Source organism: Cavia porcellus, unplaced genomic scaffold, assembly GCF_034190915.1.
Source record: "Cavia porcellus strain 051 isolate PalLab524CR breed Dunkin Hartley unplaced genomic scaffold, mCavPor4.1 scaffold_13, whole genome shotgun sequence".
NCBI lineage: Eukaryota > Metazoa > Chordata > Mammalia > Rodentia > Caviidae > Cavia > Cavia porcellus.
In genome coordinates this window covers 63,482,125-63,506,694 of record NW_026947496.1, presented here as the reverse complement: position 1 = coordinate 63,506,694, position 24,570 = coordinate 63,482,125, and the positions used below count along the sequence as shown (strand labels likewise).

The 24,570-nt window shown below is 39.1% G+C and overlaps 1 protein-coding gene across 1 annotated transcript in view; it reads right to left on the bottom strand.

Annotated features, from left to right (window-relative positions):
- Window positions 1-1,844: 1,844 nt before the first annotated feature.
- Window positions 1,845-24,570, bottom strand: part of Edem1 (ER degradation enhancing alpha-mannosidase like protein 1) — a 29,441-nt gene continuing 6,715 nt past the window's right edge. Inside the window, exons 2-12 of the mRNA XM_003473456.4 lie at window positions 23,900-23,972; window positions 20,840-20,943; window positions 19,446-19,617; window positions 17,718-17,901; window positions 15,821-15,995; window positions 14,909-15,029; window positions 14,264-14,434; window positions 10,920-10,993; window positions 10,034-10,130; window positions 6,948-7,151; window positions 1,845-5,589 (exon numbers count right to left, since the gene is read on the bottom strand). Of these exons, the coding sequence (XP_003473504.1) occupies window positions 5,500-5,589; window positions 6,948-7,151; window positions 10,034-10,130; window positions 10,920-10,993; window positions 14,264-14,434; window positions 14,909-15,029; window positions 15,821-15,995; window positions 17,718-17,901; window positions 19,446-19,617; window positions 20,840-20,943; window positions 23,900-23,972 (1,465 nt within the window). The 3' untranslated portion in view covers window positions 1,845-5,499. The remainder of the gene's footprint in view (window positions 5,590-6,947; window positions 7,152-10,033; window positions 10,131-10,919; window positions 10,994-14,263; window positions 14,435-14,908; window positions 15,030-15,820; window positions 15,996-17,717; window positions 17,902-19,445; window positions 19,618-20,839; window positions 20,944-23,899; window positions 23,973-24,570) is intronic.

Here is a 24,570-nt window from a genome sequence, read left to right as displayed (position 1 = left end):
GGCTGTGGGGGAAAAGGAACCTTCTCCACTGTTGGTGGGAATGCAGACTGGAACAACCACTATGGAAATTAGTATGCAGATTCCTCAAAAAACTAAGGTTGGAGGTCCCATTTGACCAGCCATTCCCCTTCTAGGTATCTTCCCAAAAGAATTAAAACTTCACATTTCAGTGATGGATGTGCACCTGTTTATAGCAGCAGTTTACAAAGCCAGATCTTGGAAACAACCTAAATGCCCAATGACTGACAAATGGATTTTTTTAAAAAAGGTATTTTTGTACAGTGGTGTACTCCTCAGCCACAGATACTTTTATAGGTAAATGGATGCACCTTAATACTCATTAGTGAAATAAGACACACATGTAATTGTTTCATTAGTGATGCTAAGTTGTATGTATATTTAAAAAGATAGTTATACTACTGACTTCTCTGAGTTAGCTGAAGAGAAAAATTTGTGCTGGTATTGTTCAGAAATTGAAGGTAGATGTCCTGTGGTCTAGGAGAATGATTTGGGAATGACAGTGCGCAATGTATGTACCACTGTGCCCCTGATTAGCATGTTTTGAAATTGTCTCTTTTCTTCTTTTTATCCTTGAATAAAATATGAGAAAAACAAATCCCATCAAACTAGAAAATAAAAAGTAATTTGACCAACCCAGTGGGGGGGGGGGGCTGTCACTTGCTCAATACACAAATGTACTGGGTACAGAATACCTGTGGTGAGGGCCCAGCATCTCTCTACGCAATCCTGCAGGCTTCACACAGTAATATCATTCTGCTACACTCACTGGCCAAGGGCATGTGTTCACGTTATGCATGGAAAGCTTCTCAGAGAAGGCAGGCAGACACCAACACAGCACACGTGGCTCTTCTCCTGTCCCCTAGAGAACTTGGGCCAACCTGGCTTTGTCAAGATGGTTACAAACCTACACCACTTCACACACAGCCACTGGCCCTTACACATTAGAACCTTTTCCCATTAGGAGGATGCTTACCATCTCAGGACTCTCCCCTTCACAGAGGTATTTTACAGACTTTCATCAATTTTCCATTTATTCTGAGACTATCTGACAGCAACATCTGTGATTAGTGTTTATCCTAAAGATACGTCCTTACCTTATCCCAAAGTTTGCCAAAAAATATCTCAATTCTATTATTTTCATCACTGTAGTATATTTAGTCATTTAGAATGAAACAGTATTCTATTTATAAGCACTTTTTAATAATGGTGTTTCCATTTACAAAATGAATTCTTGATCACTGAAAATATATGTTGGCAGAAAAATGCACCTTTTTCCAAAAAGGAGATGGATTAAATGAGCCAATCAGAACTGGCCAAGACCCCAAAACTGGGATTCCGAGATGCTACAGGGCAAGATCAGCATTCTTCTTTAAGATCCCTTCAGGGACTCAGGTGGCAGGACAGGGAAGAGGCCAGCTCTCCTCTCACATTTCCCCAGGTCAGTGCTCCACATGCTGCTACTGCCCCATCTTAACCTCCAAGAGGTTAAGAGGCATGAGGTGCATTGCTTGGGACAATGTGAAAAATTAGTTCTGCAACACACATATACTCAGGTAACTGGCAACACAATTTGAGGAGTCAGGGCCCAGAAGAATACTTTACAGGGGAATCTAGCAACCGACCACATCTAGAAAAAGTGTGTCACCCACATGCAAAGGACATTTAAATGGAAGGATGTGACAGACGAAAATGGAGTGGATTACCATAAGGAAGCTTGGCTGTAAAAATAAAGTTATTTCAGATGGTTTTAGTTTCCCTTAATGATTTTTCCCCATCCTGCCTGTAATATAGATATATGAGTATGAAAAGGAAAAACACAATGATCACTCAAAAAAGGAATCTTTTAATAAAAATTATTCATAAAAATCTAATAAATTCCAAAGAGCAAGATATCCTTTAGTACATTTATAAAAGAACATTTGGTCATTTTACAAAAAGCTTCTTTTTAATTTAAATACATTTACAGATTAAACATAAAATATCATCTATAGTAGCAAAGCATATTGCACATTACAGAGAAGCATTTGTGTATTTCAGTAAGTTTTCCCAGAGTTTCCAACTCTAAATTTTTTGAAAAAACGAGTTTTCTTGTGTATAATAAATAAAAATGTATTTTGCTATTTAAAACTAAAACAAAATACTTTTAAAAAATATTTTTCTGCCTCTCACAAAGAGGGGCTTAGTGAATTAGAGAAGTCCACAGGTACTTGACATTTTTTCCAGATTCATATACAAAATTAAGTAGAAGCATAATCCTGAGCCTGACCTAAGGGGTATATAACCAGCTCACCCCCTCTTCTCTTACCTGGGGTCCCTGCCCCACATGCAGGGAAGAGGCACTATGTTTTGGGGTAGAAAAGCAAAAAGATTTTCTTCTGAAGTCCCTATCAGCCACCTTGTGGCTAAAGTAAGCACTCAGCCATACTCTTTAACCAGTGCTAAATCCGAACACGTGGAAGAGAGAGAAGCTCCGAAGGCCCCCAGAAGGAATGTATAATGTTAAGCCTAAAATGAGCTAAGAAACAGCTCAGACATTTATCTTTTATAGGGGAGAAAGGGTGGGGAGGAGGGAAGCAAAGCCCTCAGATTGCACAACTCAAAATTCAAACCTGTTAACTATGGTTTCTCCACTAACATTCACCTGCATAGACAATAGCCTGATGCACTTTTCTCTAAATAACTAACTGTCATATGTACATTTCCCAGTCCAGGAAAGAAAAGCCCAGGACATCAGCAGAACCTAGAAATTCAGACAGAAGAACAAGGTCTCATAAAAGGACTGGAAAGAAACTGAAAGGAGGATCTGAAAACAAGTCAGTTTTTCACAAGGGCCAGCATAACCAGAAAGCAAACATTCCACGGTCACCTAGTGCATCACACGGTCTAAAGCATCTAAACCAGCCTATAATAATTTAAAATTTTTGTCTTGGGAGAACTAAATTCCCAAGCTTCATCACAGGATAGTTTTCTACAGCAGTTTTTTAAAACTACTTTCAAAATATTAACATTAATATTGGACATCTAGCTACTGAGGGAATATAAGGATGGTTTAACCTCGTAACTGTTGCAAAAGTTCAGATTCAAGACATTCCTAGGGTAAAGCACTGAACAAGGGGATTCCACTGACATTCTCCTCTTTGGCTCTTCCCTACCCAGTATTTCAGAATAGAAGGGAGAACAGATGCCTATAAATACATCACAGCTACTGTCATTCTTTTAAAAAGAAAACAGTAAGCTATGAACTTGGCTCTAAGAACATTCTTTTAATGGATGTACTAGATAACATTCTAACATTTAGTTCCACAAATCACTGACTACATAACATCAGTCTCGATAGTCTAAATAGTCTATAAGGTCAATAATCAGGATTAATAGTAATTCACTCACCCTCGGTCTCACCAACTGGTGTAAGTTCAGTATCCAGATATCAACAGGGTTTCAGACTTCATACGAAACTTTCACATCCCCCTAAGAAACCTTTTCACTCAAGGCACACTGGTGCTACCAAGCACAGATCTCCATTCCAAAAGCTCGTGGTAGGTAAAGGGCCCAGATGATAAGGATGGTGTTGCAGTATTTACACACTGCTGCTGCCACAGAGGCCGGAGAAATGGGGAAGCTGAAAGACTTCAGAGGTGGAAGACTTTGCTTCTTCCCTCATACACCCCGTTCTCCCAAGTGGGTCATTCACAATCCCACCTCAACTTGCCTGGAGAAAAGTACAGGTGCAAGCTCACAGAAGGAAAGGGCCAGCGGGGCAGGATTTAACATTTTCACTGAGTTAATAAAGACATTCAGAATAGTATTTTTGGAAGAAAATTTTCTGTTGTTCAGTAGATGAGACACTATTGATAGACTAGTACTTCTAAAATGAAGGAAGTAAAACTGGAAACATTTGATTCTTTTACTTTAAAATGAATTAACTAGTAAATATTTAAAAAATAGGTGATACATTTACTACTGAAAATTTCTTTTAAAATAACTGAATTACATATCTATTTTTAAGAGTTAACCTTAAATTTTCAAAAAGAAATAAACTTTTTCCCTTTTGTCTGAAAATGCAATGACTTACACAGAACTTGTTTCTAGTTTTGAAAACACTAATGAAATCATTTGAAGTTTGCAAACACTGATAAGTGAAACAAAATACATTAGGCTCCAAGTATTCAAGAGACTTCTATCCTTTCCATTGCTGTAATTTATAGAGCACTCAGTTTAAGTGAAAGACACAGCCTTTTGTTCTAGTCAGGGAAATACATAATAGCAAAAAGGAAAGAACGTATTTTAGCACAACTTCCTCTATAGGCTTGACTAAAAACAAATTGAAAGGCAAAGACCAATCAAGAAATTTCTAGCATCTTCCACATTAACACCCACACCACCCTCCTTCCCTGTTGGTCCCATTATATGGCAATACAAAACCAGACTGCCACAAACACAGCAGTGGCCGTGACAGTTAATGGCCTAAATCAAAACCCGTAAGGCACTAATCTAAAACCTGTATCACACAGAGAAATGGCTCAAGGATATCAGAAAGTCATCTGATCATTTCTTTCTCCCTGATTAGCTAATTGGCACTAGACACAAGTGACAAAACGGAAACAAAACTCAAACCAACTCAAACATGGTTATAATTTAGAAAACGTGGTTAGGAAACATAAGAAAGATGGAAGTTCAAACAATCTTAGATTTTGTTAGTTGCATTTTTTTCTTTTCTCTCCCTGATTGCACCTACCTGATTCTTACACTGTGGGAGTTTCTCAGGTAAGCTCATGTTCAAAATAAACACAAAATACCACCCAAAAGATCTGATAATCTCTCATAGTATGACATAACAAGTAAGGAGACTGTCTGCTAGAATTCTGGTTGGACTATTATTACTAAAGCAAACAATTTGTAACACTGTGAAGACTGCCTGTGACATAAATGAACAAATGGATGATTTCTCTCCATGTGATCCAAAAATCACAGTTGGGAATCTGGCAGAGGGCCCCATGATCCAATAAGAGAGAAAACACGACATTTTCAATGCAAAAAGTAGGGACACCAAGTGAACCTCAGGCCCTTTGCACAAAAATTTCATTCCCAAACCTTTAACAAAGAGGTAGCAATACAGCAGGAGGGTCAAGTGCTGGCAACATGAAGAGACGTGGATTCTAAACAGAAAGCTGAGAACAATCAATCTAAAGGTTCCCTATATATTGTGCTTAATAACACAAGCATATCAACAGAAGCCAATTTCCACATACCTTCTCATTTCAAATTATATCCTTAAGAAAAATAGGGCATTTTATTGAACAGAAAGAAAACACCAAAGTACGCAAATATTAACTAGATGGACGTGTAAGGAGCAGGTCACAAATTTCCACACCATCATGGATGGCCAGATTTCCACCCCTTCCATCTCAGACTGCATTTTTGGGTGGTCTGGATTAAGTCAGATTTGGTTTACGATGAGTCCATGGAGAGAAGACGAGATCAAACCAAGCCAACCATCTGGTCAATCTGTCGCATGTAGATGCTCTTTAAGGGCAGGGAGTATCTCCTCTCATCAGGAACACGATTGCACTACAAAGATACAAATTTTGAATTAGAAACCTATGTGTTCATCTCTCAGAAAATGTGACTGCATGACTTAACCCAGTTCCTCAACCCAGGCACTACTGATATTTTGGGATCGATAATCACTTGTTGGGAGGAGCTATTCTGTTCAATGGTCAGCAGCATCCCTGGTCTCTCCTCCAGGGGGGACAGTGACAACTCCACCCTTCAGTTTTGACAACCAAAAAATGTCTCCAGACATTGCTCAAGGTCCCTTGAAGAGCAAAATCACCCCTGGAAAAGGACTGATAAAATTTAATCTCCTCACTTTATAGATAGAAAAATGAAGACCCAAGGCGGCTACAAGATACTCACAGCAAGTACTGGTAGCCAGGAGTAAAACACACATTACTTGGGTGCTTAAACTTCTCAGATTTCAGTAAACACTTTAGCTATCCGAAAATACTGTATTTTTTTGTGTTCTTCTATATATAGAGAAAATCAAATTGCTTCAGAGTATTAATTTTTTTAAATTGAATGACCTTTTCCAGGACAAGATGGCATACACTTGTAATCTCAGCACTTGGGAAGCTGAGGCAGGCGGATCACTGTGAGTGTGAGGCTGGCCTGGGCTACATAGTGAGTTCAAAGACCAGCCTAAACGACATGGTGGGACCTTGTCTCAAAAACTAGTAAATAAAGCCCCTACTCCCAATTTGTAGAAGATGTGGGTCTTTTTTTATTTTCAGAAGATATTAGTCTTGAGAAGCAACCAATGAAACGATGTCCACAAACATTTATTCTGTTTTTTTTTTTTTTTTTTCGTGGCTCTGCACTTGCACTCACTCAGCCCTCTCTTCATCCTCTGCCAAGATCAAGACTGCCAGGTCTTCCAAGACCCCGTGCTCCCTCAGACTTTCATAAATGCTGCCTGGCATTTCATTCAGGAAGCTCCTCCTCGTCCTTCAGAGATTATACCAAGAGGCTTCCTTGTCCTCTGATTCCTGGTGAGGACAGCCAAGCCTCCAGCAAGAAATCAGAAGGAAGACAGGGGTGGTACCAGGTCTTGAGCTACAGTTTCCTGCCTATACAGTTAGTGATATCACGACCAAGCAGTGGTTCTTGCCAGTGGCCATCTTTCCTGCACAACGCCTCCAGGTGGCTGTGATCACACCCTCCCAGCAGCCCCCTCCCACGTGAGAAGGTGCCACTGCTCTCTACTCTCCCTACATCCTGACAACATAGGGTTTCTTTACAAAACTCTTTTCAAATTACCTAGTCTGCTTGTGACACCAATTTTCTGTCAGAAACTCAAAATGCCAAAGGCATTAGTAGTGTATCTCTTCCTTTATGCACACACCATCCCGGGAAAAAAGGCAACTCACATTGGAGCTGGAATTGATGACTTTTAACTCATGAGATTTTGGCCTGTGTACAAACTTTCCTTGCTGGTTCTGCCTTTCATCTTCAGAAAAGAATTCCTTCCAGGGTGATTCCCGAAGATGTTTGTCCACAGATATGATGTGGCCCTCTGTTGTAAACATGTACCTGGTTCCAGATTTGTGTACTGGATTCTCCTCATCAAACAGCTAGAGGAAAAGAAAAAAAGAAAGGAAAATAGGAGCCTCCCAGCTACTCAGGAAACATAACTGAGTGAAGAGGTATTGGTTAATAACCACAGTTTTGGGCTAGGGGTTTAGCTCAGCAGTGTAAGTGCCTGGCTGGTGAGCGCAAGGTTGTGAGTTCAATCTCTGATTAAGAAAAACAAAACAAAACCATAGTTTTGGCCTTTGGCAGCCCTGTCAGCTGGTGAGAAATGGGAAGTAGGCTACACAGCACCCCATGTGGCAGTAGTGACCTTGCTGGCTAGGAAGAAACAGGAAGTCAGGTACACAGCCTCCTGTGTGCAAGCGGTGGCCCCTAGCAGTGGGGGGAGGGGGGGACAGGAAGGAAGGTGTGCTGCCCCCTGTGTGCCAGCAGTAGCCCTGCCAGCCAGAGAGAAACATGAAGGAGGCCATGCCCCACCCCTGTGAGACAGTTAGTGCTTAGGGTGAGAGACAAGCAGATTTGGAAGAAGCAGTTTAGATGGCAACAACTGAAGACAAGAAACAAAGTAAGGAAATAACCTAATGCTTGTACTGGCTGATTACTTTGCAGGCCTAAAACCAGGAGACTGAGCAACTATTTAGAGGTTAACAACATGCAATATAGTAACTACTAGAGTACCTACTGTGACTTATTATTGTTTTGGCTTTGTTTCATTCCCTTAAAAAAAAAAATGGTTTGAGACCCTGGCTGTAGAGCAGGATTGCCCTTTTTATTTAAACTCAAAATACCTGGACCTACTCCCAAGCCTCACCCAGACCCAGACTCAAAAATCCCAGAGTTGGGATCCAAGCACAGTCAGTACAAGCTACCCAGAAAATTCTCATATGCCTCCTATTGAAAGGGACATATTTCTCCTATTGAAAGTCTAGAATTACTGTTATTTCACACATACCCAGGCCTTAAATCAGAGATGCTAAGGGGCAGGAGGACACGATCAGCATATCCTCAGGCCTATCCCAGAGCCGATATGCCTGCAACAGTCAGCTCAGGTCTTGGATGCAGCTCTGAGGCCACAGTGGTACACAGGCATAGCCCTTTCCTTTAACATTGGACATGGCTGAGAACAAAACAGGGTGCAATGCGGGTGCGGAAAAAGTATTCAGCAAATGTGGAAGGACTGAATTTAGTATTTGTACCTTATTCATGGGGGATAATTAAAGACATTCCAAAGATGCCTGAAACCAGTGACAGTGCTGAGTCCTATTTACTACTTTTTTTCCTACATGTACATTTTATGATGAATGCTATTAGACACAAGAAGTTAGCAATACAACTAATAATAAAACAAAACAAAGTGTTTTAAAACTTATTAACCATTTATTTCTATAACTGAAATAAATGGAAAGTAACTGAAACCATGGAAAGTAAAACAGATCAGGAGAGACAATCATATTTAGAAATTCCTAAAGACAGAAGAAACTTTATTGATCCCTAAACTAGTTTGCAGATAAAAAATGAGATTCAATGGGAAAATGAAGTAGAACCCAGGTCTTTCTCCTCCTAGACCCCCTCTTTCCCTTGGGCACCCTACAGCCTCCTATCTTTGTTCACAACTAGAAACTCTGCACTTTCACCATGTGACAGCAGGTCAGTGTCTTCTCCCTGGTAAGACTACATGGCATGCTGGTGAATACCATCTTCTGTGAAAAGTAATGCCAGAAAGAACAGTGGTCCTGAATGATCAGACTAACAATTCCAACACCTAGCTCCACACAGAATCGCTGGAGACCATTTGTCAAAATCAGATTCCTGAGCTCACTTCTAAAGGCTGTGACTCAGTGCAACTCTAATCTTAACAAAGGCCCCAGGGTGATTCACACCCAGTGGGCCCGGGTCCTGACTGGATAACACTGCTGTGGCTACGTCTGAATGATTTCCCCAACAACTTCCCTACACTCTGTGCCCTCAGAAGTCTCCTTTGCATGTGGTCACAACAAATCAAATGGTCAAATGGGTAAGAGAGCAGTTATATGCACAGGCACTACACATGCATGTTGCAGACTGGTGACATGGACAGAGGCTGGACAGGAGTCAAGATACTGGTTCAAGCCTCCATTCTATCACATAACACACTCATGTGAAGGCCTCAAACAAGCCTTATGACCTCTCAGGGTAGGCGGTAGTTACCATAAGAAGAATAACAAACATTAACCAGATAATCCCAAAAGTTCCTTCCAAGTCCAGACCTTCTCTCCACATATCCACAAGTGTGTGATTAAGAATACATTAGTATGCATTGTGTACTGAGAGATAGCCTGGCTGCACATACCTCAAGAGTAGTGAGGTATAGGTATAGCTCAGTGAAAAAGATGACTTCCATAGTATGTACAGGGTGCTGGGTTCAGTGTTCAGTACCACAGAAAAACAGAAGGGGAGCCAGAGATTTAGCTCAGCAGCACAAGCGCCTGCTTAGCGAGCACACGGTCATGAGTTCAATCCCCAGTATCAAAAAAAAAAAAAGAAAAAGAAAAAGAAAAGAAAACTCGAAGGAGATGGATGAGCCAGAGTGGGGATTAAAATTTGCTCTTCTCCTCAGAGAAGCCTTCCTGACCATAGTATTAAAGTTGGTCCCCTATTGAACCTTTCCAGTACTTTGCATAGTTACTAATCATAAGCTTGTTTCTGATTTTTTAAAAAATTTTTATTAGTACATGTTTACACTGATTTGTTTCCTTAACTAGTGATTCCACCATAAAGTTGGAAAATGAAGGAAGTCAGTAAATATTCTTTTGTAAAAAGGGTTTGTATCCCTAGAAATGCATAATGTCTAGCACACAGCAGTGCCAGGTAAGTTATTTGTCAGGAAGAAGGCTGCAAAACAGTGCTTTTTCTAATCCGATGGTTTATCTGGAAACATACATACCAGATATAAGTATTTACACGTCTCACTGAGAAAGAAGCTCTCCATCCGATCTTCTTTGGACTTGTCTATGACGTGATGCAATGTGGCGTATCCACACCTACAAAAGAATTGTCCAATTAGTCCTGCTTCTGCTCCTGCCCCCTGCTGATAAATGTCACATGAGTAAGAGGGTATCTAACACCACGTAAAAAATGCACTGTGATCTTTGAAGGCCTAGTTTATTTGTAAATTCATTTTCAAAGTGGTTTAATTCCCAAGGTATCAGATTAGCTCCAGGGTGGAGAGGAAAACCATGGAGGGTATTTACCAAAAGCATGACATGACATCAAGAAAAATAAATGGCAACAAATTTAGAACAAATGATTTCTTTTTAATCCCAGTACTTGCAGAAATGACTTATTGAATGTCCTAAAATAATAGTTTCTAACAAAATATTAATGATATAAGGTGAGTACAAAAGTGGACCACAAAATTGAAGTATAGAGTATATATATGCATAAATGTATATACACATGTATATAGAAATATATTAAAAAGATTATAAATCTATATATAAATGCTGACTATGGTTATCGTAGCAATCACAATACGAATACATCTTACTAGTTTTCTGTATTCTAAATACACATTATTTGTACGACTAAGGAAACTAATTTACCTAAAAAGAATAAACAGTGTCTGTTTAAACTTTACATAAAAAAGAGAAAGTGATTTGTACTATAATGGAATACTGTTAGTTTTACTATACGAAGATTAACCGTTTCGTTACAAAGGTAATGATCTCTACCTTTGCTACAAATTAAAATGCAAGCTAGAACAGTATTTTTCCAGAGCAACTAAAAAATCACAGGTAGACAACAGTAAAAAGGAACCTAAGATAACTGACTTGACTTTTGTGTACTTCTCCAGACTCTGCAGAATATCCATTCCTACGTGGAGGTAGAAGGGATTCTTGGTTGCCTAGAGAGAACACAGAACACCGTGATCCAGCAAGGGTCTAAAAGACAGGACGTCAACGATCATGGCAGGACCGCAGGATTTCCCAGTGAGATAGATGATCAGCCAAAAGGAAAAACAGGGCACTATTCACTTTATCGGGAAGGATTATCAAGGACAAGGTACTCCGCCAACTTGCATCAAAGCATTACCGCAATTTATTTAACTTAAAGCACAGTTGGGAAATCTGTTCCCAGGCAGAACAACAATTACTTTGGCTCTAATCCACACCATGGTCAGAAATAAAACAACACCAGCATGACAGCACCACTACCTGAGAGACCAAATCTCGTTTCTGTTGTTCTTATTTTGTGGTTCTAGGATCTTCTTACAAAGCTATATGCCCAGTTTAAATCTGTATGTATGTATGTATGTATGTGTACACACACGCTACTAGGAATCAAACCCTAGGGGCGCTCTACTGTGATTTACATTCCCCAGCACACTATGTTGTTCAGACTAGACTCCAACTTATAATCTCCCTGCCTCAGTTTCACTCCATGCTATGGTCACAGGCATATGCCATCACACTTAGCTGACAAAACTAGTTTCTAACTCTCCATGGAACTCTCTAGAATCTAAAGACATAGGCACAAGGAAACTGGACCCACCTCATTCCAATATAGCACTGGGAAAAAAGCTAAAGGGAGTAGGACTCAAAAGTATCTACAGAAAGTCTCCACACTTTCTTCTCTAGTGAATCCTTGGGTTGCTGACTCTTCTATCACATATTCTTAGTAGTTTTATTTAGAGAGAAAAAAAATAATTCTCTGGGAAAAAAAAAAAAAGATGGGGGAGATATGGCTCAGTAGCACAGTGCCTACCTGGCAAATGCAAGGTCCTGAGTTCAATTCCCAGTACAAAAAAAAAAAAAAATCTCTGGGTAGATAAAACTTCTACGCTGTAAACATTTTAGAAGAGAAGGATCATCTTTAATACATGCTTAGTGCCAACTTGAAGCAGAAAAAGCAAATAACCACCATGCTGGCTGTCTCTATGCTACAAGAATCTGGGGGTAGCCTCAGAGGGCAAATCTGTAAAGCAGAAGAATTCTCTGGATCCTAAGATATTAGCCTGCCAGAAGAAGCACCTGAAAACATGGAAGAGACAGAGACGAAAATAAAGGTCTAAGTGCAAGGGTAGCAAGACTAAGCTTCAGAAGAACACTGAAATAGCAGTAGGTATGCTACTGTCAGACAGTGCACAGCCTTACTCGACCCTGGGCTCAGGAAGACCATACCCCAGATAACCTTGGCCAGGCACTGTGGAACATCCCTGTAATTCCCGTACTCAGAAGGCTGAGGCAGAAGACTGTCGTGAGTTGAAGGTCAGCCTGCCTCAAACAAACAAAAAACGAGATAAACAAACAAAAAAAGCCCCACAAAAATATCACCTCATCCTTTCTCAGAGGTTATCTAAAACTGATGAAGTTTCTCTTTAGGCCCGAGGACCATTATCACTTGTCTTAGTTACTTCTCTCATTGCTGAGACACAATATCAGACACCCAAAGTTAAGGGGGAAAAGGTTTGTTTAGCTCATATTTTATAGAGACTTCTGTCCACAACAGGCTGGCTCCAAGGCAGGGTGGCCTAGCAGAGGGGCATCAAAGAGGAGAATCGGGTCATGGCAAGCAGAAGACAGCAAGAGCAAGCAAGCAAGGGACAAGACCAGTGGTGGAGACCACTACGAAGCAGCTCTGAACAGGATTTAAAATTAACCAGGTGGCTTCCCACATTTACTTGTGAGTCTGTCCCAGGCCTAAACCCCTTATCTAGAGATGCACAGCAGATTCATAGTAAGTGAACCTTTCTGAATCACTGGTCCCAGCTGAGGCCTGGAGTGGCCTGTGATGCTGTGATGCCTCAAAGGACAAGATAGGGGTGGGGGGAGAGAAAGAAAAAAATATATACATATGAATAAAGGGCTGGGCATACAGCTCAGTGTTATAGTGCCTGTCGTGAGTTCAATGCCAGGTACCAAAAAAAAAAAAAAAAGTTAAAAGAAGTCTTTGAACTGACTTCCAAGATCTTGCTCAGTTCCCATGCTATGTACTTTTAAATCCCTTCCTTTGTTTGAAAACCAAACAAATATGGGCCACCCTGGGAAGTTTTGGTCTCAGCTCCCAGAGAATCTTGAATCCTGGAGCCCTAAAATCATACCATTTGTCTCTTTTACTTAAGCTTCTTTGGGAGGTTGTGAGCCTGATCAGTCCATGATGGACAAGCCTCTTCCTGTCCCTTATATTGTATCTAGGCTACTGGCATTATTAGGTACCAAACCAATCAGTAGCTTGATTTAGTAATCACACACCCTTAACCTTAGTACCCTTAATCCTAGCATTGCATCACAAAGCGATCACATACTCTAGATTCAGCCACCTCTGAAGAAAACCCCACCTATGATGGCCTGAGGCTTTGGGGGGACATCTAGATGCAAGCCATGACACCAGTTTCATAAAATTCTACCTTTTTTTCATCTAAAAACAAACAGAAAAAGTTCTATATTAAAAAAATTCATCACTGAATCTAAATAAATCTAAGCAGAAAACTAATCCTACTACAAGGCCTTGGTAAAAAAGTCAGGTTTCAGTTGCCAAATCTTGCCCAATGCACACACCTGCCACAGGCCTGTTGAACTCCATTAAAGGCTAGCTTCTTATTAAATGAACAGCTTATGTTGCTATATTTGTGAATGGGCAAGCACTCTCAGTGTATTTGTTTATGATATGTACAAAAAATATGCATTTGGCTTACACTGTCTGCAAGAAAACATTTCACAGTTCCCTCTGCAAGCCCAAAAGTAATTTCATGAAAGATAAATATTGTATGATTTTTTAAAACATTAAACAAAATAAGGCATTCATGTGAATCCTAGATAACTTCCTCTATAAATAAGAGACCAAACTGTCTATTAGTCTGAATAATTATTATCTAGATCACAGTTCCCCTGCACACTGGCACAGAACTGCATCCCCCTAAAAAGTGTTTTCTGGTCAAATAGATATGTAATATACTGAAGGTACAATCTTTGTCTTGAATATTTAAAGATGTATGAGTAAGTCCTACAGCAAAGACAAAATTCTTCACAAAATGTGAAGTTAAAAATATCTGGCTATAGACACTATCTGTCCTGTGAACCCATGAATGATACTGAACACCAAAGATTACAGAAATGTGTTATAACTCTATTAAACTGCTGTGAAAATGACAAATTCGTTTAAAGAGCTCCAGTACCTGGTAGAGGAGATATGTGGATTCCACTAATTCTGGCCTCAGTGGGTAGAAGAGAACATCAGGGGCCTGCAGCTGCCAGTTAAACCTCTCAGGAAGGGCCCCGTATCGTTTCCATATGGCATAGTAAAAGGCATGGAGGCAAATAGCATCTTCCACATCTCCTATCAAAACCTATGGGAAAGACACAGGTCACCAGGCTGAGACACTTTCTTCCCCAGAGTGGCAAAAAGTGACACAAATGTTAATCTTTTCTTTACCCCCTGGTTTTTATGCAAAACAGCTAGAGACAAAAGCAAGTCACAACTCACACAAACAAAAGCCTTTCGTATCCAGCCATCAATGACATACTGACCTGAACTGTACAAAAAAGGTTAAATATACCAAACAAGCATAATAAAGATGGACTATCCAGCAACCAATAAGTAATTGTAGTTAACTTTTAAATATGCTTTTTTCAATAATATAGTATGGGTCTATTCAACAATCTAGGAACTCATTTCAAAACAGAATAATATCAGTGTTCTGCTATTAACCTCCAAAATCCAAAGGAACAAAAAAAAGGCTCATGTGTCACAGAAAAAAAGAGGAAAATAAAATTCCCAGCCTAATGACTATTTATTCTTTGCAAATCTGCTGGCAAAATACCTGCAGTCCAGGGAAGAATGCCTGTAGAGAGTCAATCCAAGTATTCATGAGTTGCCCACTGAACATGTTCACATTGACATACAGCGGGGGGTCTCCTACTCCTTCATTACAGGCTTCCCGCCTACAAAGGTGAAAAGAAAGATCACTGACAGAGCTCTACCCTTTATCACTCCAGGAGCCCCTGGCTGTTTCGTTTAAATAGAATCAACATTAACTTTTGTCCACTTTCCTTAAACCTTTGGAGAATGGACTCCTGCTACCTGTCTGAACTAGACACTAACAGAAGATGCCATCTACTACAGAAGAAAAGCTCTAAACTGAAGTCTCTGTAATATATTTTGGTACTTTGGAATAAGCCAGCTGCCATGAGCTAACTATGAAGAAATTCCTATGGCAAAGATCTGACATCTCCAACCACCAGCCATGACATGAGTGAGCCGAGAAGGGGATCCTCCAGTCACACTCAAGCTTTACCGTGGCTACAGCCTCAATCACAGCAACCTTGTGTGCCATCTTAGGTCTGAACCTAGCAACTGTATCTCCTATGTTTCTGTCTTTTAGAAACTGTTACGAGGTCATATTTTTATTTAAGCCAGTCAGTTCTGGAACCCTATGCTAAGTGATAGTTAACACTGATCTTCATCCTCAAATGACTGACAATATGTTGAGGGCAGAAGAGACAAACAGACCTTCGGAGTTTACATTAAGAAAAATAGGAGCATTAGCCAGGCATGGAAGCATAAGCCTATAGTCTCAGTACTCAGGAGGCTGAGGCAAGAGGATAATTCTAAGTTCAAGGTCAATCTGTACTACAAAGCAAGACCCTGTCTCAAAAAACAAAACAAAAAAAGAACATTCAAAATGCAAACTCTTTGCTTTATAAGGCCACGAACTGATGTTAAACAAACATACCCTCTTCTTAAGTAGTTCTGAATGCTCTGATATGCAGCATTAAACATTTCTAAGTCTTCTTCTTCTCCAAAGAGAATGTAAGATTTTAAAAGGTATTCATAGAAGGAGTCCAGCCCAGCACCCAAGCCACTCTGTTTTCCAACCCAATGGCCGGTCTGGATATTCACAACATTGCCTGCAGGAACAAACAAAGGTACTTCAGATGCCAATCATCTTGGGCCTACTTCAACCCCACTTCTCAGCATCCTTATCCTTAACAAGTAAGAAAAGGAGTGAAAGATCAACCCTAAGATTTTTCAGTCCTATCAATAACTTGGACAGCCTAGAGATCTTTTTGAATATATACAGTGTTTAGCTACCAACACGAAATGGAAATAAATATTTAAAGCAAAAAAATATATATATATATTATATATTTTATATATATATATAATATATATAGATTTGTCATTTTGCCTTTCCACAATGACAATGTATTTCAAAACCCAAATGAGTACTCACAGCCTTTAACCCAGTACTGTCATTCCTGGTAATCTTTCCTGAAAAAAATGTTTTTAAAAAGAAAAACTCTTATGTTGTTCACCAGAAAATTATCTGTAAAATAGAAAAGAAAAAAAGAAAGAGAGAGAAATAATCTAAGTGTCTAACACCAGAAAAAGAGTTAATAGATGACTATGTAGCTTTTAAAAAGATTATAAAAATAGTAACTTAGAAACCATGGAATGATCTGCCAAATTAAGGCAGAATAAAAATGTTTATATTAATAAATGAAAATAGATAAAAGCTGCACATACCAGGGTAAAAGAGTATATGGAGCTTAGATGGTAATATATACCTGAAATCCCAACTACTGTTGGGACAGGAAGGGAGGAGCTAAAGGAGAAAGGTCACAAGTTCAAGGCCAGACTGGACAACTTGCAAGATTCTCACTCACAAAATTTAAGAACTGGGGAGGTACCTCAGTGGTAGAACACTTGCCTGGCACACACAAGGCCCCGACCTTAACCCTCAGTGCTACACACACACACACAAAAACACCTACAGAAAGCTAAAAACTGACAATTTATGGTGATACTGGCCAATAATTTGGTGATGAATTGATCATTTGAATGCTTATTTTTCCACTGACGTTAAATCAACAAATCTGTATATCAATTGTAGAACTAAAAAACTAAAAAATCACACTTTTAAAGTGTAAAACTTCTATAATTCCCTATGCTTCTAGAAAAGCCAAATAAATCAAATTACTTCTTACAGCCAAAAAGAAAATATGTCCCAATAAAAGACAATTATGAGTTAAGAACCCATTTTAAAACACTGTGAGTTGACAAAACACTAGATGATTATTGAAGATGAATGAGATGAGTACATAGGGGTTATTATTCCTTCTTTCTACAATTAATGTCTGAAATATTCCAAAATAATTTTTCAATATCTTAATCAAACATTCTCAAAAGAAAAATCTAATATAAATTTAAACCAAAACTTTCAATCTACTCCTACGCACCCAACTCTTTTTAAAAGGAGAAACCATTCCACTGGTATCTTTAACTTCCCATAGTTAAACTTTATATTGAATAAAACCTGCCTCAGAGGCTGTCCTTTTAATAGCATTTCCATTAACAGCAATTTTCAAGTAGAATATACTATGGGCTCCAAATCAGAAAGGAACACTCTCACAGCAAAAGTATATTTTTTTCTATCAAACCCTATAGCCTAACTCTAAGCAAAAGGTCACAAAAAGAAATTGACTACAGCAGACACTGAGGACCACTTTTTCTGAGCTGACAATTTTCAGGTTCAGTGGTACAAGGAAGAAACAGGAAGGACCCCCTCAGAGATGAAGGGAAAGGGGACCACATGTACAGCCCGAATGGCAGGAAACAGTGCACCACACCTAACAGTCCCGTGTCATTGCTCCGCAGGTTCCAGAGGGCTTTCACTGCTCGTCTGGCCACCCACTCAAAGGTGGAATCCCCCAGCAGTCGGCTCAGAATCCCAAATTCCACCAAGAGGGAACCAGCTCCTGCGGTACAGGTCTCGTTACGGCTGTCAGGAGGAACGCCTGTTTTTAGATTCACCTGGGGACAGGAAGAGTCAGTCACAGGTTTTGTGGCAAAACTCAAGAACTCGTACACAGCTGAAGGCCAAGTCACAGATACGACACTCAGCTAATGTACCAAGCTTACCGTGAACAGTTAGTTACGTTAGACCCAAAATGAACAAGGCAGTTAAATTCAAAAAGCACAAATGGGATTTAGCTCAGGGGCGTCAGCACCTGCCTGGCAAGTGCAAAGTTATGAGTTCAATCCCCAGTACCAAAAAAAAAAAAAAAAAAAAAAAAAAGAAAGAAAGAAAGAAAAGCACAAATGAGAATAAAAACACCTGAGCCTTGTTTTAGTAAGAGCAAAAAAAAAAAAGAGATGAGCACATATTCAAGGAATGACAATAATAAAATTACACAATTAATTGAACCAAACCATCTATCTCTCTGCTGTTTTTTTTTTTTTTTTTTCCATTACTGAGTATTGAACCCAAGGCCTTTACATATGCTAAGTATGTGCTCTGTCACTGTGGTACAAATACTCCCAGTCCTCTTATTTTGAGACAGAATCTAAATTGCCCAGGCTGGCCTCAAACTTGAAAGGCTCCTGCTTTAGCCTCCCAACAACAGCTGAGATGACAGCCATGCATCATCATGCCAGGCTCATTAAACCAACTCTTTCCAATAGGATTTTTTTCATGGCTACACATGATCCGATTTTGGAGTAAAAGAGCAAACTATGAAATCAGTTCTAAATTCTAAGTAAACCACTATAAACGTATTACTGCTCAACAAACATAAACCTTAAACTAAGAAGGAAGGCTCAGCTAGACTATGACAGCCCTGTCATCTGGTAACTCACTCCCCGGTTACTTCCAGGGCTTGCTTAGTTCCCAAAGGAGTTTGGTCTTGACAAATCAGATATCACAAAAACCTAGCTTGCTGGGCTATGCAGGTCTTTTTTTTCTCTTTTTTTTTTTTTTTTTTTGAGAAAGTGTCTCATTATGCAGCTCAGGCTGACCTTGAACTCAATATGTAGCCAAGGTTGCTCTTGAACTTGCAGCAATTTTCCTGTGCAGCCTCCAGAGTGCTGGGGTTACAGGCATGTGCTGCTGCTACGCCAGGCTATGCAGGCTTTATTTGAAAGGATTCAAAAGAACTCACTGAGCACTCAAAGGAACATTCACTGAGCTCCTCTCTAATATACATGTGAGGATCTTTGGGGAAATCTACCAAAATAAGAAATGAAAACAAATTCTCCACACTTTCTGGTAGCACACAATAGAAATCATGTATAAAACATTTATGAATACTGAACATAGGAACAATAAGTTTTAAGGGGAATACAATTTTTGAGGGAAGATTTTTTGGAAAATCTTTGCTATGTCACTACATGCCCAGCACCCAAAGGGTGCTCATTAAGTACTGAAGAATTGGAAAACATTTACATTATGTTTAGGGTAAAACTATCTCAAGAATCCCACTTTCTTCCTCTATCTCAGCCTCATTTCTTTTATCAAACAGTTTTAAATCCAGAAGATGGTGTATTATCAAGTACAAAGGAAAAGTTAGTTTACCTACCCGAGGATAGGGGATCCCTGTCTTCGTATTCTCAAAAGCAGGAAGGAGCCTCACAGCCAGGTCATGAGCCATGTGCAACAATTCATTATCATAGTCCTTAATTGTCATGTCACCAAAGGGCTGTTTAGAGTCAGTTATTATTCTGTGGGCAGAAAGGAGGCTTCCCAGAACCCTAATAGCAGAACAAAAAATAACACCAAATCAAATCAAATCATGTTGCTCAAAAGGACACAAAATCTAATTCAGAATGACAGAAGGAATAACTACATCTTATTGACTCTGAGCCCCATGAAGTATGGACCTGACTGAACAGCCTCTTAAAAGTTATTTCTAGCTCTAATGAGTGCCTAATTTTTAGTTCCCTGAATTACTCAAAGAGAGAAGGGGAATCATTCATTTCAGGCTATTGAGAAAAATACCATTTAAAAGATTAACAAAGTTAGTTATCTTTATCTTAGGGGTTAAGAAAAAAGACTCTACTAATAGAGAATGTGTGCTACTTATTCTCAAAATATGTATTAAGATGTATTACCTGCTATATTATTAAATCACCCTTAATTAGCTCATTTGGGGAAGATTTAGCCATACAAAAGAGAAAAAGGTTAGAAAACAAATACTAAGTAGCTTGCCATGCAATTGATGAACTACAATACCTGGTAAGAGGATAAAGAGGAAGAAAGGAAAATAAAGAGTAAATGACGTACTCAACTATAACATAACAGCTTAGATCTACATCACTGCAGACCCACTGATCCACCTTTCCAATTATCTGGAGTAGATGATGACATTTTTCAGAACAAATGCTGTAATAACTTTAAAAATTAAACTGGAATGTCATGAAAAAAATACAATTCTCAAAAAACATTAAATAGGAAAATAATATATTCAAGTAAACAAAGCTGGGTATAAAGCATGATTCCAATACGTTTTTAAAAAGGAGAGAGATTAGTGATCAACACTAAAGAAAAAAATACAACAAAATGGCAAACAGTGGTTTTCTGTGGGCAGAGAGAAAAGAAAATCATTTCCTTCAGAAATACGTGTAAGTTTTCCCAGGACACAATGAAGGCAGGAAATGAGACCAGTCATAAAGGGAAATCAAGACACTGCTTAGAAGGATACCCATTAAACATGAGTGTTTCTTTTTTTCAGTCCAAAATGTGATTATCATATGGTCAACAGTTATAGTTTTGATAAATATTAAAATAAGCATGAAAAATATATATTGCTCCTATAATACCTATATGGACTGTCTACCTGGATTTGGAGCCGAAAACCCCAAGGAATTTCTCTCTATACACACACATGCACACACACACACACACACACACACACACACACACACACACTCGTACACACACAAAGCTTTCAACCTATTTTATGTACTATTTTACCTTATTGTGGCCTCAAAGACTTGAACAGTAGAATCTTTGTCAAATGAAACTGTGTTGATCACTAATTTGACTGCTTTCTGGAACTCAGATGAATTTCCCATTATCTTTAAAATGAAGAAGAGAAATCATTATAGTAGCTTAAGATCAAACAGGCTACATGGTTACAGCAGCCTGGCCACATCACCTAAATGTCTGCATTATATGTGGTTTTGTCCCTGTAAGAGTAGAAGCAACAAAGGCAGGACAGCAGGTGTTTTTCACGATATACAGTAAGGGCTCAATTTATGAACACTCAAGTTGTACACAGACATAAGGGACCTCAGATCACGTAGCTGTAAACAAATGGAAGTGGCTGACATTGTCACAGCTGTGCTGCTGTCTGCTTACTCTGTAGTAGTACAGCAATCAGTCAGAGACCAAGATGTCCAGCAGCAAGAGGAAAAGCAGTGGAGCAGGGAGGTTTGGTGTTTTTACGCTTTATAGTATATATTTGTATCAAAGGTACATGAAACTCTCCTTGTCAGATTTATTTAAAAAAACCAAGATAATAACGTTCTCCCAAAACAGAACTTGTTAGTAAGTTGGGGACTTAACTGTGTTCCAGACAATGACAGGCCTACTACCTTCCTGCTACAACTCAAGAATCCCATCTCCAAATGGCAAAACTGTGAAAATACCTTGCTCTAGAATCAAGGGCGCTCCTAATCTTCCCATTCCTCTCTCTCTCTCTCAGGCTTCAGTCTGATGTTACTTATGTGCAAAGACACTGTAGTTCCTACAACTTCTAGGATGAGTAAAAATAAATCAGAAAGTTAAAGAAACAATAATATGGCTTTTTCCTTGTTTTTCAAATAAATCCAGTCTGGGTGCCTGGCTTCCAGATCAAGCTAGATATCTTACTAAACTTGATGCTTGGGGCTGGGGATATAGCTCAGGGGCATAGTGTCTGTCTGGCAAGCACCAGGTCCTGAGCTTAATTCCTGGTACAAAAAAAACCCAAACAAATCCAAACAAACTACTTGGTGCTTGCCATCCAGATATTCAAAATCCTTTTGCAGCACAACATAAAACAAGTGACATTTAAATTATACAAATAACCAGCTGTATGTCTTTTTAAAAGTGTTCTGGAATTATGATTTCTATTTGGGGTGTAGATAGGATGTCTTCCCTATACAAATTGCAATTTAGCCATAAAATTTCACTGATTAACCTAAATGGAAAAAAACACTCAACAGTGTTTTCTGTTCTTTGACATCTTTCTTTCTGCTGATCCTTATTTGTGTGACAAGCATAGTTGTTTCTTTTCTGATTTTCAGTTCTTTTTTTTTAAAAAAAGATTATGCAACAATGTTATAAGTTACAGGAAATGGTCAGGGACTGCTTTCCCCAAGAGTTTCCATAACACATCTACTAAAGCCTACTTAAAATGCTAGCAAGAGAAAAGACAAACCTCAACATAACACTTAAAAAGTAAGTGTGAAGTGCTAAGGCAGAAAAGGCCAGGTATTCTACAATGAAAACCACAAAAATGGGTCTGTTTCCTTTCAGATGTGCACCGGTAACATTATCTAGTGCTACTGCAGTGCTGATATGATCTCAAATCAAGTGGAGGTGAAGACAGCCAACAATGCTTAAATTCATATTATAATTTAGTACTTTAGTTAAGAGCCCCCAAGAAAGCAGGGTATTAAATGACTGAGAAAAGCTGGATTAGACAGAAACATTACATAGGTTTCCACACTGCATGACTTCTCAATGCTGATGTTTAACATGGCTCTCCAGTAGCTGGACAAAGATTCTGTCCAGTTCCTTTTGGAACAGAACTCTTCTTTTCTTGTAATTTGTGTTGGGAGGTACTGAACTAGTAGAAATTCATTTTTTGAATAAAAGCTTGCAATCTTACTATGTGCCATTTACTATCAAGTGTGGAGAAAGTACAGTATAACAAATAATAAAGATGAGATCTCTGTAGTATCAAGTATGAAGATAAAAAGATACAAATGGTGATCAAAAGAGTTAAAACAGTAGGGCCAGGGATTTAACTCAGTGGCACAAATACCTGCCTGGCAAGCATGAGGTCGTGAGTTCAATACCTAGTACCAAAAACAGAGTCAGAGAGGAAAAAAACAAGTTTTCTCAACTTACATATGACTCTTAGGATGCTTCAAGCAACACTTGCAGGCTGAGTCAGTCTCTAATATTTTAAAGAAATTTGCTATAGTTAGGCTGCACTTACTTGTTGGGGCACATCTGGATGAGTCAGTGTGGATGACTAAAATGCAGGAGCAATCACTTTGCAAGGAAGCGTCGAGGAGCTAAATTGCTTTCCAACCACAGCCTAGCACAAAATCCAACAGCCCAGATTTCCATTAGACAAAGGACTTGGTCCTTCCTGTGCTACTTATGAAATGAAGATGTAGCCAGCCATGGTGACACATCCCTATAATCCCAGCACTGGGACAAGAAGCGAGGAGCAGCAGTGCTCACAGAGGGCCTTCACACGCAGGCTGGCACGGGGGGGGTCAGCAAGCGGCGAGGTGGAACTAACTTCAAGATATCTATGAACCCTGAGACTTTGTTTTCTCTTCCTGAAATAGTAACTGCAATAACTGTAAATATTAAGGCAATTCTCTATGGATTCCTTTAGCAGTAAGGCAGTGGAAAACTGAGGTGGGGGAATTGGTTCCTGAAAAACAAGCATACACTTTTTTCCCACTATTGTTTGAAGGGAATATTTCACTTTTTAAACCTTCAAGCTTTTTCTCATTGTTGCCACAAAGTTCACTAAAAATAAATAACACCCATTGAAGCTTTTAAATATCACGTTTTTCAGATGCGGTAGTCCACACTATAATCCTAGCACTGGGAAGACCGAAGCAGGAGAATCAAGAGTTTGAGGCCACGTGGGATACCCAGCAAGTTCAAGACCTACACAGCCAGACCCTATCTCAAAAAAATAAGATTAAAAAAGGATCAGGTTCTCTAAAATTACCACTTCTAGGGGGAAACAGGGATAGCAACTCCAAAACATCTTTGTTTTTTAAAAAGAGCAACACTTACTGCCAGTGTATCCAGTGCATCAACAAGAGTCAATGAATAGTTCCCCAGTACATCATTGATGTTCAGATTTGAACTGAAAAAGAAATAAAATTAAAATTAAAGATGGATACTTTAAAGAGAAACAAAACAAAATACACATTAAAAAACTAAAATTACTAGCAATTCTTATTGAGAAACGGAGTATACATCAGTGTGGCAAAAGCAGTTTCTCCACTGTTTACAAGTACAGTGGCATCACAGCACTACAGACACATAAACTGTAAGAGCAGAAAGAACTCAACAGAAGCTAAAAGACTGCAAATAAGGATCATTTATCCTTGTGAGGTAATTTTATCACTGTAAATGTCTTCTTCTATCCTGCCCAGCTTCAGATTCGAACTTTTACAATCGCCAGGAGCTAGAGGAGAGATCTGGTCACAGGACCTACTTATAATATTTTAACCTAAAAACTACATACACCAGCAGATTACATATAAAAAAGTAAAGATCTGCTGCTATAGTACCGACATATCCTTTGATTAAGGAATTAAATAAGGTTCTTTATACCACTTCTTCACTAATATCTCAGCCAGACTCCCCATTGTTTTGATTAATCTTGAGGGATATGTTAGAACATAAACCAAAGCAAGAATCAAGGCTCTGCTCTCTTTTTTCACCTTGGTAATCAACAT